Genomic DNA, 15,113 nt, shown 5'->3' with positions numbered 1-15,113 from the left:
GGTCTGCTGGGGTGGTCCGTGCTCCACAGTTGGGACGACGTCAGAGCCTCCTGGGGGTCTCCGCCCCCCTCTTTCAGGAATCAGGGGCCGATCAACACGTGGACCAGCAGAAGACAGCGTGGGCTTCCTGGCCGCACATGTCCAGTTGACCAGATGGTGGTCTTCTGTCGTCTGCTTTCCAACCAGCCGGCCCTTCCGGATCTGCTGCCCATCTCAGCCCAGGCCCCACTGATGGAGGGGCCCCGAGTCCCCTGGACCACCTGCGCCCGGGGCTGAGAGGTGAGGGGGCCTGCAGCCCCCGCCACCCACTCCCAGCCTCACAAGGAAAGAAGGCCGAGGAGGCAGGACGGCAGGGGTGGCCTTGGCCCGCTGCCAAGAGAAGGGGGCAGGCGCACCTTCTCCAGAGAAGCTGCCGCTCACCAGCCGACTCGGGCAGAAGAAAGAAAAATGCTCAGCACCATCTGTCCCCAGAGCGGGGCTGCTGGGCCAGGCTGCCGGCAGCTCGCGGCCAGCCCCACTTTCAGAACCGACAGCTGCCCCTGGGCTATTTTGGGAAGCGCCTCAGCTCGCAGGCGCCGGCCTTCGAGGCATTTCCCGACACTCAGCTGTTGGCACAGCAGCCAGGCTGCCAGCTCCTCTGGCCCTGGACGCCTTCCAGCGCAGCCCACTGGAACCAGGCTGCTCCCGACTCCCCGAGATTCCCAACTGGAGCTGGGCTTCCCGGGCAGCGGGGAGAGCGAGGCGAGAGCGAGGGCCACAGCGGTGGATGGTGGATGGGGCTTCCTCCCCCTCCTCGGGCTCCTTTGCAGAGCTGCCTCATCTCCCCCAAGGACTGGATCCCCCTAGGAGTCCATCTTCCCCTGGCCACCCTCTCCCCACTCCTTTTGTGAATAAGTCCCTGGTGGGTGACGTGGGGGCACCTTGGGCACAGATGACAACATCAGGCAACATGGGGTTTTCGAGGCAACTAAAAGCAGTTTGGAAAGTTTGGGGCCGAGAGGGCGACAGCACAGTGGCAGGAAGGCCCCAAAGCCAGCAGCAGAGGCTGGGCCTGGAGGGCAGGAGCCAGGAGCCAGGAGGCTTAGAGCAGGGTGGCCGTGAGGTGAGGTCCCCAAGACAGAATTGCCCTAGCCCCTGGAGCTGCCCTGGAGTCAGAGGGGACAAGGCAGAGGGAACAGCAGCCTGCACTTCCAGGGGCAGGAGGAGGGCACAGAGCTGCAGAGGTGACTGGGACAGAAAGGACGGGATCAGGTGCCCAGGTAGGGAGGAGTGGGGACAGGATCCTGGGGGCAGGGTGGCCAGAGGCAGGGACAGAGCCGCGAGGGGAGGGCCAAGGTGAGCTCAGAGCTGAACGTGAGGGTTGGGGGGCCCGAGGGGTGCTCTGGGCAATGGGGGCTTCAGAAGCAGAACGGGGGCTTCCTGGGCTGGGCGGGAGGGAGGGAGGGGGAGGTGGCTCCTCGTGGAGACCAGCTTCAGTGTTGCAGGACGGAAAGCCTCATGGGGATGGCGGTGGAGACGGCGGTGGGGACCGCAGTGGGGACAGCTACAGGATGATAGGAAGGCGCTTAGTACTGATGAACTAGACAGCAGAGTGGTGTGTTTTGTGTTGTGTGTATTTTATCATTTTAAAAAATGGAAGATGAAGAAACATGGGGCTGGAGCTGGGGCTGGAGATGGGGCTGGGGACAGGGCTGAAGATGGGGCTGGAGATGGGGTGGAGATGGGGCTGGAGACGGGGCTGGAGATGGGGTGGAGATGGGGTGGAGATGGGGTTGGAGATGGGGTGGAGATGGGGCTGGAGACGGGGGTGGAGATGGGGTGGAGATGGGGTGGAGATGGGGCTGGAGCAGGGGTGGAGATGGGGTGGAGATGGGGTGGAGATGGGGCTGGAGATGGGGTGGAGATGGGGTGGAGAGGGGCTGGAGATGGGGCTGGAGATGGGGTGGAGATGAGGCTGGAGATGGGGCTGGAGATGGGGCTGGAGATGGGCTGGAGATGGGGTGGAGATGGGGTGGAGATGGGGTGGAGATGGGCTGGAGATGGGGTGGAGATGGGGTGGAGATGGGGCTGGAGATGGGCTGGAGATGGGGTGGAGATGGGGCTGGAGATGGGGTGGAGAGGGGCTGGAGATGGGGTGGAGATGGGGTGGAGAGGGGCTGGAAATGGGGCTGGAGATGGGGCTGGAGCAGGGCTGGAGATGGGGCTGGAGAGGGGCTGGAGATGGGGCTGGAGCAGGGGTGGAGATGGGGTGGAGATGGGGTGGAGACAGGGAGTGAGCAGCAGGATGAGAGACAGGATTGTAGGCACAAATGACATGAGGAAAGGCAGGTGGCCTGGGAAGGGCCACATACATGCTCCAGGAAGGCAGAGGAAAGGAGCCTAGAGGAGGTCAGGGGAGAAAGCGAGGAGAAGCAAGGGGTCCCGTCCATGGGGCCTGGCGGGGGCAGCTGGGTGAGCCTGGCCCTGGTGACACAAGGGCTGTCTTCCAGCCAAGATGGAACAGCAGGGCTGGATCCACCTCCCCACTGGGAGTCAGAATGTCCCTGAGCAGGGGTCTCAGGTGCTGGACAATAGGCAGAGCAGGAGGGCCACCCCCAATAGGTGAAGGAATGAGCTGCCCCGTCCACTCACTGCCTGGGAGAAGCCCAGTTGCTGCACGGAGCCGAGCAGCCCAGAGTCGAGGTGAACTGGAGTGTGGGAGCCAAGGAACTCTGTCCAAGGGGCAGAGATTAGAGACCAGGCTCTGGAGAGAGAAGCCCACAGACCGGCAGAAGTTCCCCTGAGTCTTTGGCCAGGTGCCATCTGCACATGGAAAACTTTCCCAGCATGTGGTACTCACAGGAAAGGAGTGAGTGAGCAAAATGATCCCCGAGCTCAGGCAGCGCTTACGTGTGATTCCACCACCAGAGGGAAGAGACCTTCTAGCACATGGGACTTGGAAGAGGTGCAGGTAAGTATTGCCTCTGGGACCAAAGAAGTCCTAGACTCAGGTCTGTTCTGCATTCACCCTGACGCAGCGTAAAGGCCAGCCTCAAGAGGATCTGACTGATTCCAGACGACCTAACTGCACCTAGAACACATGGAGAGAAATATTTAAAAAGAAATCCAAGGCTCGACGTGTAAACTTTCCCAATGTCCAGCATCCAGCTAAAAATTACCAGACATGCAAAGCATTAGGGAAAGATGAATCATGGCCAGGAGAAGAATCAATCAGGGGAAAGAAATCCAGAAACAACACAGATGACAGAATTAGTAGACAAGGATTTTAACCGTGATTATAAATAGACCTCACATGTGCTCAGAGGTGGACGGACTTATGAGAGGGATGAGGAGTGGAAGGCGTTTTAAGGACCCCAATTTTATTTCTCAAGAGGACAAAACACAATTTCTGAAATGAAAAATATAATGGATGGAATTAAATCAGAGTACGTGCCACAAAAAAAGAAAAGAAAGAAAGAAAAGAAAAACAAAAAACCAAAAAAAAAAAAAAAAAAAGGAAACACAGCAATAGAGACCACCCAAAATAAAACCCAGAGAGAGAAAAGACGGAAGTAAAAAGAAGACAGGCCTGGGGTGTGGTGGGGAGCGTGCCTAGCAAGTGTGAGGCTCCAGGATTGATCCCCAGCACCACAAAGAGAAGGAGGAGGAGGAGGAAGAGGAGGAGAAGGAGGCAGCGTTCATGATTTGTGGGACAGTATCAAGCTAACTAACAAATCTGTACTTGGAGCCCAAGGAGGAGAAGATAGAGACAGGAGAAGTAGTGGCCAGTGTCTTCTCAAATTTTAGGAAAAGCCATAAACTCACTGACTCCAGGGCAAACCCAGAACATAAGGAACACAAACAACCTCACCCCAGACACACGACCACACTGCTGAAAACCAGCGACAAAAAGAAAATCACAAAAGCAGCCACAGAAAAAAGACAGAGGAGAGTGACGGCCGACTTCTTCCTGAAAACTATGCCAGTCGGACGACACAGGAGCAGCGTCCACATTGTCAAGGTGTCGAAAGGAAAAAGTGCCCACCTAGAATTTTATACCCAGAGATATTATCTGTCACAACTGAATCTACTTCTGCAGGAACCAGAGTTCAGGAACAGCAGACGCACTACAGGAAGTGGCAAAGGGAGGTGGGGCCCCTAAATTCCTATGAAACACTGTGGGGTGGGGTCCAGGTCACAAGTGCCCCACCCTCATAAGGGATTTATCCTCTGGATTATCCTCCCAGAGGGTAAAGGGGCTTGAGGCTGCGAATTCCCTGTCTTTCTCGTACCCGGGTACTTTTCCCTTCTGCCTTTCACCATGTCATGAAGCAACAAAAAGCCCCCTTGCCAGACAGAATCCCCTTCACCTTGGGCTTCCCAAACTCCAGACCACAAGAAATAGGTCTCTCCTCTTTACCAATCACCCAGTCCCGGGTCTTCTGTTACAGTGACAGAAAATGAACTAAGGCAGAAATCCTCAGCAGGAGGAAAATTTTATCAGATGCAGAGACAAACAAAAGGCCACAGTCATGGTAACTACGTGGGTAAATGCCAGGCTTCCTTCTCAGTTTTTAAAAATCTCTTTTAAAGACATTGACTTTTTAAAGCAAAAATAATATATCATGAAATAGATAACATATCCACACGGCAGTGTTTTCAGCAAGAAAAGGCGATGCGTTTATTGATAAAAGAAACTTTGCATAAAAAACCAGCAGATTTGTGCAAAGGAAAAGAAACCATCCACAAAAGCCTACACCCTCTCTGGTGCATTTATATTTAAATTCTAGAAAAGGTAAATCGATGGGGACAGAAGGCAGATTGGCAGTTTCCAGGGCCAGGACTCGGGGAAGGGGCTGGCTCGAGGGCTCTTGTGGGTGGTGGGACTGTTCCCTGCCTCCATCTTCCTGGGGTTACGTGACTCTATGCTTTCGTGGAGACTCATCAGACTGGGTGGTTCCATTGGGAGATTTTACCAACTGTGGGTCCCTTAGTGAAGCTACAAAGACTTGATTTTCGTGTGTGTGTGGTGCTGGGGATGGAACCCAGGGCTCGGCACGTGCCAGGCCAACGCTCCTCCCTTTCCACCAGGTTCTGAGGCAGGGTCTCACTGCATGGCCACAGCTGGCCTTCAACTTTGGATCCTTCTGCCTCAGCCTCCTGAGGAGCTGGGATTACAGGCGTACATCATCAGGCCTGGCTGAAAAAATCAATTTTTAATAATTATCTTAAAAATCTGCTGTCCAGCAGAGTCAGGCGAAGACTTGGAGTGGCCACGTGGAGCCAGCCTGCTGGACATGAGGCCTGGACCCAGGATGGGGCATGGATTTGGGGCATTCACCCATGAAGCCTGGTGTAGACGGGGTGAGAGGCATCAGGGGTTCCAGGAGGGGAGCCTCTCATGGAGGGGACCTAGCCTGGCTCCTCAGAGGGGGACACTCCTGGAATGGGAGAGGGACATGTTCCAGAGGCAGCAGGATGTGGAGAGATGAAGAGGGGTCATCGGACGGGGCTCTGAGCCCCCGGGCCCCCTCCCCATTCCCAGCTCCCACGTCACCTCCTGCAGGACGTCCTCCTGAGCCCCCAGCTGATGGGTGGGGGGCCTGGCCCAGCCAGCCCCTGCTCCACAGCCCTCCCCAGAGCAACGCCATTCACCTGTGTCCTGGAAGCTTCTCTCTCCAGGGGGGCTCTGCCGGGGCGGGGAGCGTGGGGAGGAGCCAGCTGCTCCCACCCGAGGGCAGCTCCGGGGCCTCTAAAGCCGGTCCTGGAGGGGACAGCTGTGCCCAGCTCTCCTCTGAGTTTCTTACCCTTTGAGGAGGACGCTCCCTGGGGACAGACGGGAGCTGAACCATGGAAATGTCTGCTGCATGACTTTTGGGCAAAACCACAGCCGCGGCTGTAGGGGTGTCGCGGCCTGGATTCTTGGGCATGCACCGAGGCAGCTTCCGGAGCAACAGGCTCGTTGTCTTTGGAGCCACAACTCCTGCCCCTGGCGGGGGGTGTCCTGGGCTGTCACCCTGAGTGGGGGAAGACGGGCAGCAGAATGTGCAGAGCCTAGGACCTCGGCTGTCAGTCCTGACCCCCGAGAGCAGAGAGCCTGGGAGAAACGGGCATTGCTGGGCTCCTGCTGCCCAAGACCCCCAGGCTCTGAAGCCCCAGGAACACTGTAGCTAGAATCCCTGAGCCAGGCAGGGGTTGGCCTCAAGGGACCCCACCTGGTGGGCTCAGGCTGTTCATGTGGCGCAGACAGCAGTGGGGTGGCTCAGACAGGAACTTGCTGGGCTGGGGGGGTCCCTCGGCCGGACCCTCCAGCAGAGTCCAGATGGCGGGTTGTCAAGAACCGCGCTGGGGCCAGGTGACGGCTAGTGCAGGGTGCCACAGGGGGTCCCGTCTGCGCTGGCCTTGAGCTTGTGCTTGCAGAACAGGCTGTAGAGCACCCGCAGTGTGCTCTTGGGGTCCTTGTTCACAATGTCTGCAGGCCACAGGGGCAGGCAGCTGGTCAGCCCAGGGGGCAGGGTGACCCCGACCTGGGCTCCTAGGGGCCCAGTCGTCAGCACTAAGGCTGCAGAAACCAGGAGGCCTGAGTGCCAGGTCCCATCCTGTGACACGGGTCCTCCTGCTGCCCAGGCCTCCCTTCTCCCCCCTTGTCCCTCCAGCATAGCACCCTCGAGATCTGGCTTCTCCAGGACAGCCTGTCCCCAGGGACAGAGGCCCCTGCCCGCCCGGGACCCCTCCACCAGGACGGACAGAAGCGGTGGCCACAGAGACCTCCTGGGAAACCCTGCAGGATCCCTCACCCAGCACGGCTCGTCCCCCGTCCTGTGTCCCCTCTGGGGCTGCTCCCTAAGGCTGGACCCTGGGGAAGGGGGCCCAGCATGCTCACCTTCAGGGCTGACGGGGTGGCTGAGCAGGCCCGCGTCCCTCAGCAGCTCCAGGGCCAGGGTGACATTGTGCACCTAGGACAAGAAGGCCCCTCAGACGTCAGCTGCCCTGGGGCAGCTCCAGGCCCGCCGTTACCCAGCGTCCTTCTCGTCCACCCCAGGGCCGAGTCCCTGAGAACTGGGGTCAAGGGTGCTCCCGCAGGCCCAGAGCTCAGTCCCCAGCCCCCCGCAGGCCAGCTGGGGGCGGGTGCCACACCACACCCGCGAGCAAGGCCTCCAGGGCAGGAGGACCCCGAGCAGCCGTGGGGGTTGGGCGGCTTCGGGTGGAGGTGACTCCTGCAGGTGAGTCGGCCGGGTGAGGGGACCCGGCCAGGGAAAGGAGAAGGGCGCTGCTGCCTGCAGGTCCACTGCGGGGGCTGGACATCCTGTTTCTGCCCAGCCGGGCCTGGTGCCATCCCCTTCCCACTGACCGGGCCCATCCTGCCCCACCACAGCCCCAGACCAGCCAGTTCCTGTGGCAATCCCGTGGGGGCCAGGAGGCCAGGAGGCCAGGGTGGCCGAGTCCCAGGTGAACAAGGCCCCACGAGGCTCACCCGGGGCACCAGCCTGCCCAGGCCGCTCCCGGTCACCCCCTGGTGGACAGCTGGGACCTGGCTTAGATGTTTGTCCCCCTCCCAAGTGTGTGGCCTAGGACAAGTCCCACGTCCTGGGGGGGCCTTGGGTTCCTTGCGGTGGGGGTAGCGCGTCTGTCTGTCCAGGTGGCTGTGGGGATGGAGGGAGATAGAGGCAGAACGGGCACAGCCAGGCTGGAGGCGGGTGACAGCCCCGCGGCAGGAGCGCCAGCCAGCCCTGCTCCGCCCGGGAGGGCCACCGTCAAGCAGCAAAGGGGCCGAGCACCTGAGACGGGCGAGTCCAGGACGTGACAGGAGCGTGGCCAGGTGGACAGGCTGTCCTCTCCTCGGCTGGTCAAGAGGACACGAGGCCATCCCACAGAGCAGGGCCCCAGGCAGGGCACAGAGCAGAGTTCTGAGTGTCCCCCCGAGCTCTGTCACTTGTCCTGGTCACTGGCCCAGGTCTCCCCTAGGCTGGAGCACTCTAGGAAGCGAGGCTTCCACGGTCCCTCTTGTCCACTCTGCCCCTGAACCTTATTCACAGGCTGCACAGAGAGTAAAGGACCTGCTCTCCCCCCGGAAGTCCTGCCTCTGATCCACCTGATGAGCCGGCATCTCCCGGAAACAGGATTCACGATGTATCTGCAGCCAAATTGTTTTGGAAATTATTGGGTTGAACAAAATGATGTTCAGTGGCACATGGCTGTAACGCCAGAGACTCAGGAGGCTGAGAAAGGAGGTCTCAAGTCTGAGGCCAGCCTCAGAACTTACCAAGATCCTGCCTCAAAACAAAAAGGGCTGCGATAAGGACAGACAGTTTCCTCGAGCTAGACAAAGGCGCCATAAACAGACGTTGGAGAAAAGATGGCCTCTTCAAATGGTGCTGGGAAAACTGGAAATCCATATGTACCCAAATGAAATCAAACCCCTCTCCTCCTGCACAAAACTCAACACAAAGTGGATCAAGGACCCAGGCACTAGAACAGAGACCCTGCGCCCGAGTCCTCACCACGGCAGCTTAGGATCTGAGCTCCTCAACAAGACCCCTAAAGTGCAAGAAGTAAAATCGAGAATCAACAAATGGGATGGGTTCCAGGCTTCTTCACGGCCAAGGGAGCCGCCAAGGTCAAGGAGAGAGCCCCCAGGACGGGAGAAAAGCCTGGCCACGCGCACCTCAGAGAGCGCACTGTTCCCAGGGTACACAAGGAACTCAAGAAACCCAACACCAAATAACCCCATCAATAAACGGGCTAAGGAAGGAACAGACACCGCCCAGAAGAAGAGGTACAATCGCTCAACAAGTCCGTGGAAATGTCCAACTCCTCTAGCAATTAGAGAAACGAGATCAAAACCACACTGAGATTCCATCTCACTCGACTGAGAAGGGCAAAACCATCAAGAACACAGGTAACAGTAAGTGTTGGCGGGGATGTAGGGGAAAAGGGACACTCACACTTTGCTGGTGGGACTGCAAATTGGTGCAGCCACTATGGAAAGCAGGATGGAGAGTCCTCGGAAAACTTGGCATGTACCAAGGAGCTATCCCACTCCTTGGTCTATACTTAAAATCAGCATGGTACAGGGACGCAGCCACATGGATGTTTATAGCAGCTAGATTCCTAATAGCCAAGCTATGGAACCAACCTAGGTGCCCTTCAACAGATGAGTGGAGGGATAAATTGTCCATATACACAATGGAATAGTACTCAGCCGTAAAGGAGAATGAACTTGTGGCACTTGCTGGTGAGTGGACGGAACTGGAGACTACCATGCTAAGTGAAATAAGCCAGTCCCAAAAAACTAAAGGCAAATGTTCTCTCTGATATGCAGATGCTGACTCACAACAAGGGGGCAGGGATAGAAATTCACTGGATTAGACAAAGAGGAATGAATGCAAGGGAGGGAGGAGGGCGATAGGAGAGACAGTAGAATGAACAGGACATAACTTAGTTCTATGTTCGTATGTGAACACACGACCAGAGAAACTCCACATCATGTTCTACCACAAGAACGGGAAGTTAGACTCCATGTGCGTAAGGTATGTCAAAATACACTCTATGTCATGTGGACTAAAGAGAGTAAATTTTTAAAAAGGGCTGGGGTAGCTCAGTGGTAGAGTGCCCCCGAGTTTAAAAAAAACGAAGTCCTTCCTGCAGGACTTCTCAGAGCCTTGAAGGCTAAAGTGTATCATGAAGCTTCAAGATTACGTCCCCAGGTTACCCGATCATAGAACGCACTCGTCACAAGCACATCGTGGGATTCACGGTTTGGAAACTTTGCTCGATTCACTTATTTTAAAAATATTTGTTGAGCATCTACTATGAGCTGGCCGTGCAACTGGGGCTGGAAACAGGCCAGCTCCTGATCCTCCTGGGGCTTAGGCTTGGGAGGACACGGCCTCTCCCGCCCCTTCACACCCCGCTGACCACCCCTTCAGTAGTGGTGACATTAAAAAGGATCACATTTGCTTCCTGGTCACATTCTCCCTCCATAATGCTCATTCTGAAGCAAAACGCGTCTCCTGGAGGAGATGACCCGGGCCCCGGAATGGCCCCCAGGCCCCCCCAGCCCACCCTCTCCTCTGTGCACAGTTTGAGATGGAGACGGTAGAACCCTGCTGTCCCACGGGCCGAGGGCCTTCGGGACAGGGGGGTCTCCCAGGGAGAGATAATTGGGAGGGGCCCCAGACTCCTGGCTCCAGGGCCTTGATTTCTATAGAGCAAATGGTCACCTCTGTCCCTCCGTCCCCAGCTTCTATTCCTGCACTGAGTGACGATCTCACAGACACCGTGGGCACGAAGGTTGTGATAATGAAAACTCCAATCTTGAGGGCCACTCGGCTGAGATCACAATCCCCCAGGTGTCCCACATTCCAGAAGGGACGCTGTCACCATGTCTCCAGATGGGGACTCTGGCCTTTGGGGCACTCGGTCCTGCAGCTGAGGCTTCCTGGCTGTGCCTGGAGGAATCGTCCCTGGGGTCTGGGCTAAGAGGCTGCCACATGTCCCCACGTCCAGGCTGGTTCTGAGGCCGGGGGTCTGGCCAGGTGGCTGTGCACGGGAGGCTGGACGTGGCCCTCCTGGGTAACTGGGGTTTGGGGCCTGCAACACCCTGGCACAGGGCACCTGCCGTCCCCAGAACCTCAGCCCCAGGAACAGGACAGGAGCCAGTGCTGTCCAGAGTCCCTTCCCGAGGGCTCCTCAGCTGCAGGAGTCCCGCCCTCTCCCCCTCAGCTGTGCCCTCCTTGTCCACACTTCAACGTCCTGTCTTCCAGACGGGGGACCGGCAACCCCCTGGGCCCTCCGAGTCCCTGTCCCCTCTGCCTGCGGTGGGGCTCGCCTGGTCCCCAGGAAAGACCCGGAGAAGCAGCTTGGGCTCTGGAGACGGCAACCCAGATGGCAGCGCAGCCTCCGTTCCCAAGGGCTGGGTGCCTTGGCCAGGCCACTGCCCCTCCCTGACCCTGGTTTCCTCCCCTGGGGCAGAGGTGGGAATCGTCCCTAACCAGAGTCCACCGTGGAGAGGGTGCCCACCGCAGCGAGCCCACCGCAGAGCCTGCGTGGGACACACCTGCAGGGAGCCCGCGTCCCCTGAGGCCAAAGGCTGGCTCAGCTGGCCTCGTCTCTGCCTTTGCAGAGGAAAGCACGGCCCCTGGCCACCGGAAAGGAGCTTAGGCGCCCACGGGGCCCGCGGCCGGCGGCTGCAGAGCACAGGCCCTGGGCTGCCCCCCAACCTGGACTAAGGACTAAGACAGAGTCCCTCCCAGGCCACCTGGGCCCCGCACACAGCCCTCCCGGAGGGAACTGGAATGTCCCCCTCCTGTCACCCCAGCCTGGGCTGCAGCAAGCCGGCCCTAAGGAGCTTCCTGCGCCCCTGGACCCCGCCTCCCCCGCCCCGACACACCACGCTGACCCCCCTTCAGGCCCTCGCTGCTGCCGGTGCCACCAACCCCACACTCCATGGTGGCCCTGGGGACCGTGATCCTGGGGGACACCCTGGGTGTGGACTATGTGGGTCCTTGAGGGCCGGGGCCGTGTTGGGCTGTGTCCTTCCCCCAGCGCAGGGCCCCGGGGCAGGAGGGGCCGAGTGGGGCTGAGAGGAGAGGCTGCGTGGGTGGGCAGGAGTGGACAGAAGCACAGGGTGGGGGGCTGGGGGATAGCTGAATGGACAGGCGGCAAGACAGGCAGACGGGGGTGATGGGTGGGTGGATGGTGGGTGGACAGAGGGGTAGGTGGGCTGATGGGTGGTGGGAAACGATGGTGGGAGGGTGGGTGAGTGGACAGTGGGTAGGTGGGTAGATGGATGGTGGGTGGGTGAGTGGACAGTGGGTGGGTGGGTAGATGGGTGGGGGGTGGCCAGGCTGACCTATGGACAGAATTCCCCTTCGTCCTTTGCTTCTCCTGGAGGTGGACAGGCACAGGCTGGCAGGCCAGTGCGGCAGACCTGTCCATCCAGAGGCTGACCCCTGACGAACCTCTGGAAGGCTCACCATTTCTGCAGGAGAGCTCGGGGTGAGGTAGAACTCCTTTAGGTGCAGGAAGAAGCCTTCCAGTTGTCCAATCAGCAGGAGCAGGATGACTCCGTCTGCAAACTATAAAGGAAGAGCTGGAGGCCTGTGTGGGACACATGACGTCAGGGGGAAGCCCCCGTGTCTTTAATAGGCTGTGTGGCCCTGAGGAATTTGCCCAACCTCTCTGAGCCTCAAGATCTTCTTGAGAGATGGGGAAGACATTCCCAACTGCGCAGGGTTAAAGCTGTATAAAGTCGTTCTGGGCTGCCTGGTACATAGTACATGCTCAATAAAAGGAACAACTTTTAAATTGGCTATGAAATAGCCTCAGGTCAGTTTTTAAATAACAGATTCAGGAACTTCAGAATCACCAGGGAGAACAGTGGAGGGTAGAATTATTCCAGTAGGAAAGTCAGGAAGGGCACACTGGGCCCCGCTTGCTGGCTGCCACACGTGTATCCCTGTTCATTCCCTCTGTACGTTCAGAGATAAAGCTGTCCTTGCTGCCACCAGCTTGTCATATGCTAATACAACCCACAAATCTCTTCAAAGACACAGAACGCTAGATCAGATCCTGGAGGAAAAACCTCCGCTCCCGCTCCCGTCAGTAATGGAATTTCCTCCCATCAAGTCTGTTCTGATGTCATTAACTGGGCCTGAATCATTCCTATGACTGCCCCTGGCTGTGCAGGGGGAATGCCGGGACTTGGCACCCACTGTATGCAGCAGTCTCTCGAGGCCACCTGTACAGGCCGTAATTTTCCAAACACCACTGTTTTACCAAGGAAGAAATAGGGATGGAACAGGTAAAATGTAAACCTAAGAGATCATCCTGCTCACACCCATAGATATGATAAATCCTCACAGGACTCATTTATCCACAGTGCACCAGGAAACCTGCTAAGCACCGAAGCTCACCAGCTCACATGTGGCGTCTATGAGGTCAGTGTCCTGCACCTTTATAAGAAGAGGAGCCTCAGGTTCAGAGCGGTCCAGTAACTAACTCAAGGTCACACAGCTAACGTGGAGGTGTGCTCGGGGCCCGAGGAGCATGGGTGGCAGGCAGTTTGGGAATACAGGTCCTTCCGGCTTCGAAGCCTGGTATTTCCACCCTATACATCACCACGCCATGCGCAAACCTCATGTGGCCACCATGTGGCGTGGCCCTGAGCCCAACCTGAGCACTGAGCTGCCGTGTCAGGTCCCCAGGCTACTTAACCCGTGTGGCCTTGGAGGAGTCACGTAGCCTCACTGTGCCTCAAGGGTCCTCTGCAGGGTGAGGTGTCATCAGTTCCCAGCTGAGAGGTCCCGGGGGCTCGCACAGTTCATGCTGAGGGCGCCTGACTCAGGCGGGCACGTGGCGGGTGTCCTGGGCTGGGGCCCCTCCCCTCCCTGGCTAATGTCCACCAGAGTGCACCTGTGACCCTCGTGCTCTGGCTACAGTCCTCACAGGTGTGGTGCACCGAAGACCAGACCTCTCTCCACCTGCCTCTGTCACCAGCAGAGCCCAGGTGGCCCAAGCCCACACACCGGGGCCCGTTGCCACTGGAGTCCAGCAGGCTCCAGGGCCATCCTGAAGGCCAGGGGCTGGGGACCAGCTTTTCTGCTCCTCTGTCCCCTGTGCTCCAGGAACACTGAGGACACAGTGAGCTCCTGGGCCTGAGGAGCCCACCCGACCCCGGCCTTCCCTGCTCGGGGCGCTCCGGGTGCCCACCTGGGAATTGAGGCTCTGCACGGCCAGGCCCAGGCTCCGCAGCGAGTGGTTGACGAAGCTCACGATGGCCTGCGAGGAACAGCAAGGGCCACACCCGGGTTTGCCACCTTCCCGCTGGGGTGACAGAAAGCCCCCCAGCGCCTAGCGCCCAGCAGGAATGGAGCCCAGGCCTGCGTCCACCCTCCGCCCCGAGATTCCGCGGGTGGTAGGCCAGCGGGGGCAGGGCCGCGGCCTTGGTGGCTCCTACCTCCTCCACAGCGCGCACCTTCTCTGGAGCCATCTTAAGGAGTTCATCAAGGACGTCCTCTGCAGACGGACGACAGACAGCTCGTTACCACGCGGCCATCTTCCAAGAAGCCGCGCATGTTTTCCCAGAAACCAGCCCAGACCGAGTGGCAGATTGATCTTAGAGTTCTTAAATGCAAAACCCGGGTCTGGGCCACGGCTCCCTGGCTGTTGTCCCCAGAGAGCGGCCCCACCCCTGCGTCTCAGTTTCCCTGTCTGTGCCCTACGGCTGGCCGGTGAGGCCTACGAGGTGGGGTCACTGCAGAAGGGGTGGCAGAAGGTAAAGGGGGTGGCAGGTGTGCACCTGGCCTGGGGACAGCTGCAGGACTCAGTGAATGGGGTCCTCCACAGTGGGCTCCTTGACCACCTGACTGCAACCTGGACCCTGCTCCTGTGTCCCACCCTACAGGTCCCTAAGGCAGCCATGGGTGCTGGCACCAGGCACACGAGTCTCCTCCCTGGCAGAGAGAGGATGTCACCTCCTCCCGAGTGTCTGCGCCTGTGGGGAGGCCAGCGCCCTCGGCAGCCCAATGCTTTCTTTGGGGTCTGGGCACCAGAGGGCTCAGACCCTGGCTCCAGTTCAGGTGTCCCCTGTCCTCAGACTCATGTCCTTTGTGCTTGGTGGGTCGGTGAGTGGTGGATACGTGGGTGGGTGGGTGATGGGTGGGTGGATGGATGGATGGAAGGAGGATGAACGATGGGTGGGTGGGGGGCAGTTACCCAGAGCAACCATCCAAGGGGTGGAGGAGTGAAGGGGGTCGAAGGACCCCTCGGTGACCTGCCCGTCACAAGGCACAGCCACATGCCGAGCCCTCGCTGCTGAGCGCTCTGAAGCTCATGGGGAGGAGCTGATTCACATCAGATGGGAAAGGGCTGCTGTGTGGGGACCTACTCACCCGAAGGCTGGTCCTTGCCTGTGCTGAAGGGGAAATTGTCAGAGGAAAAAAAAAGAGTTAAAAAGAAAGTCTGCAGACCTGCCCTCTCCCCGTCGGGGCTGGGACAGGAAGGCCCAGGCCCATTTTCCACACCCGGAAACGCTGAGATTTTATTGTTTTGTGGTTCCGTTCTGTCGCGGGGACACACTGTCACAGAGCAAGGAGCACAAGGCGAGGCCCCCACGTGTGGGGGTGGGGAGG

General features: G+C 58.7%; 1 protein-coding gene across 4 annotated transcripts in view; it reads right to left on the bottom strand.

The window, feature by feature from the left end:
• Positions 1 to 2,123: 2,123 nt before the first annotated feature.
• Positions 2,124 to 15,113, bottom strand: part of Parvg (parvin gamma) — a 23,470-nt gene continuing 10,480 nt past the window's right edge. For 2 of the 4 annotated variants that reach the window (XM_046429156.2, XM_046429159.1), the window contains 6 exons: positions 14,874 to 14,896; positions 13,940 to 13,998; positions 13,693 to 13,761; positions 11,943 to 12,059; positions 6,863 to 6,935; positions 4,634 to 6,451 (listed from right to left, as the gene is read on the bottom strand). In XM_046429156.2, coding sequence (XP_046285112.1) covers positions 6,342 to 6,451; positions 6,863 to 6,935; positions 11,943 to 12,059; positions 13,693 to 13,761; positions 13,940 to 13,998; positions 14,874 to 14,896 — 451 coding nt within the window. In that variant the 3' untranslated portion in view covers positions 4,634 to 6,341. Of the gene's footprint in view, positions 3,071 to 4,633; positions 6,452 to 6,862; positions 6,936 to 11,942; positions 12,060 to 13,692; positions 13,762 to 13,939; positions 13,999 to 14,873; positions 14,897 to 15,113 lie in introns of those variants that run through there. The other 2 variants (XR_006848456.2, XM_046429158.2) reach the window with 2 other exon arrangements.

The sequence above is a fragment of the Marmota monax genome, unplaced genomic scaffold, assembly GCF_021218885.2.
Source record: "Marmota monax isolate L192 unplaced genomic scaffold, Marmota_monax_Labrador192_F-V1.1 WCK01_AAM20220418_F8-fsc00051, whole genome shotgun sequence".
NCBI classification, from domain to species: Eukaryota; Metazoa; Chordata; class Mammalia; order Rodentia; family Sciuridae; genus Marmota; species Marmota monax.
This window is presented reverse-complemented; position numbering and strand designations above follow the sequence as displayed.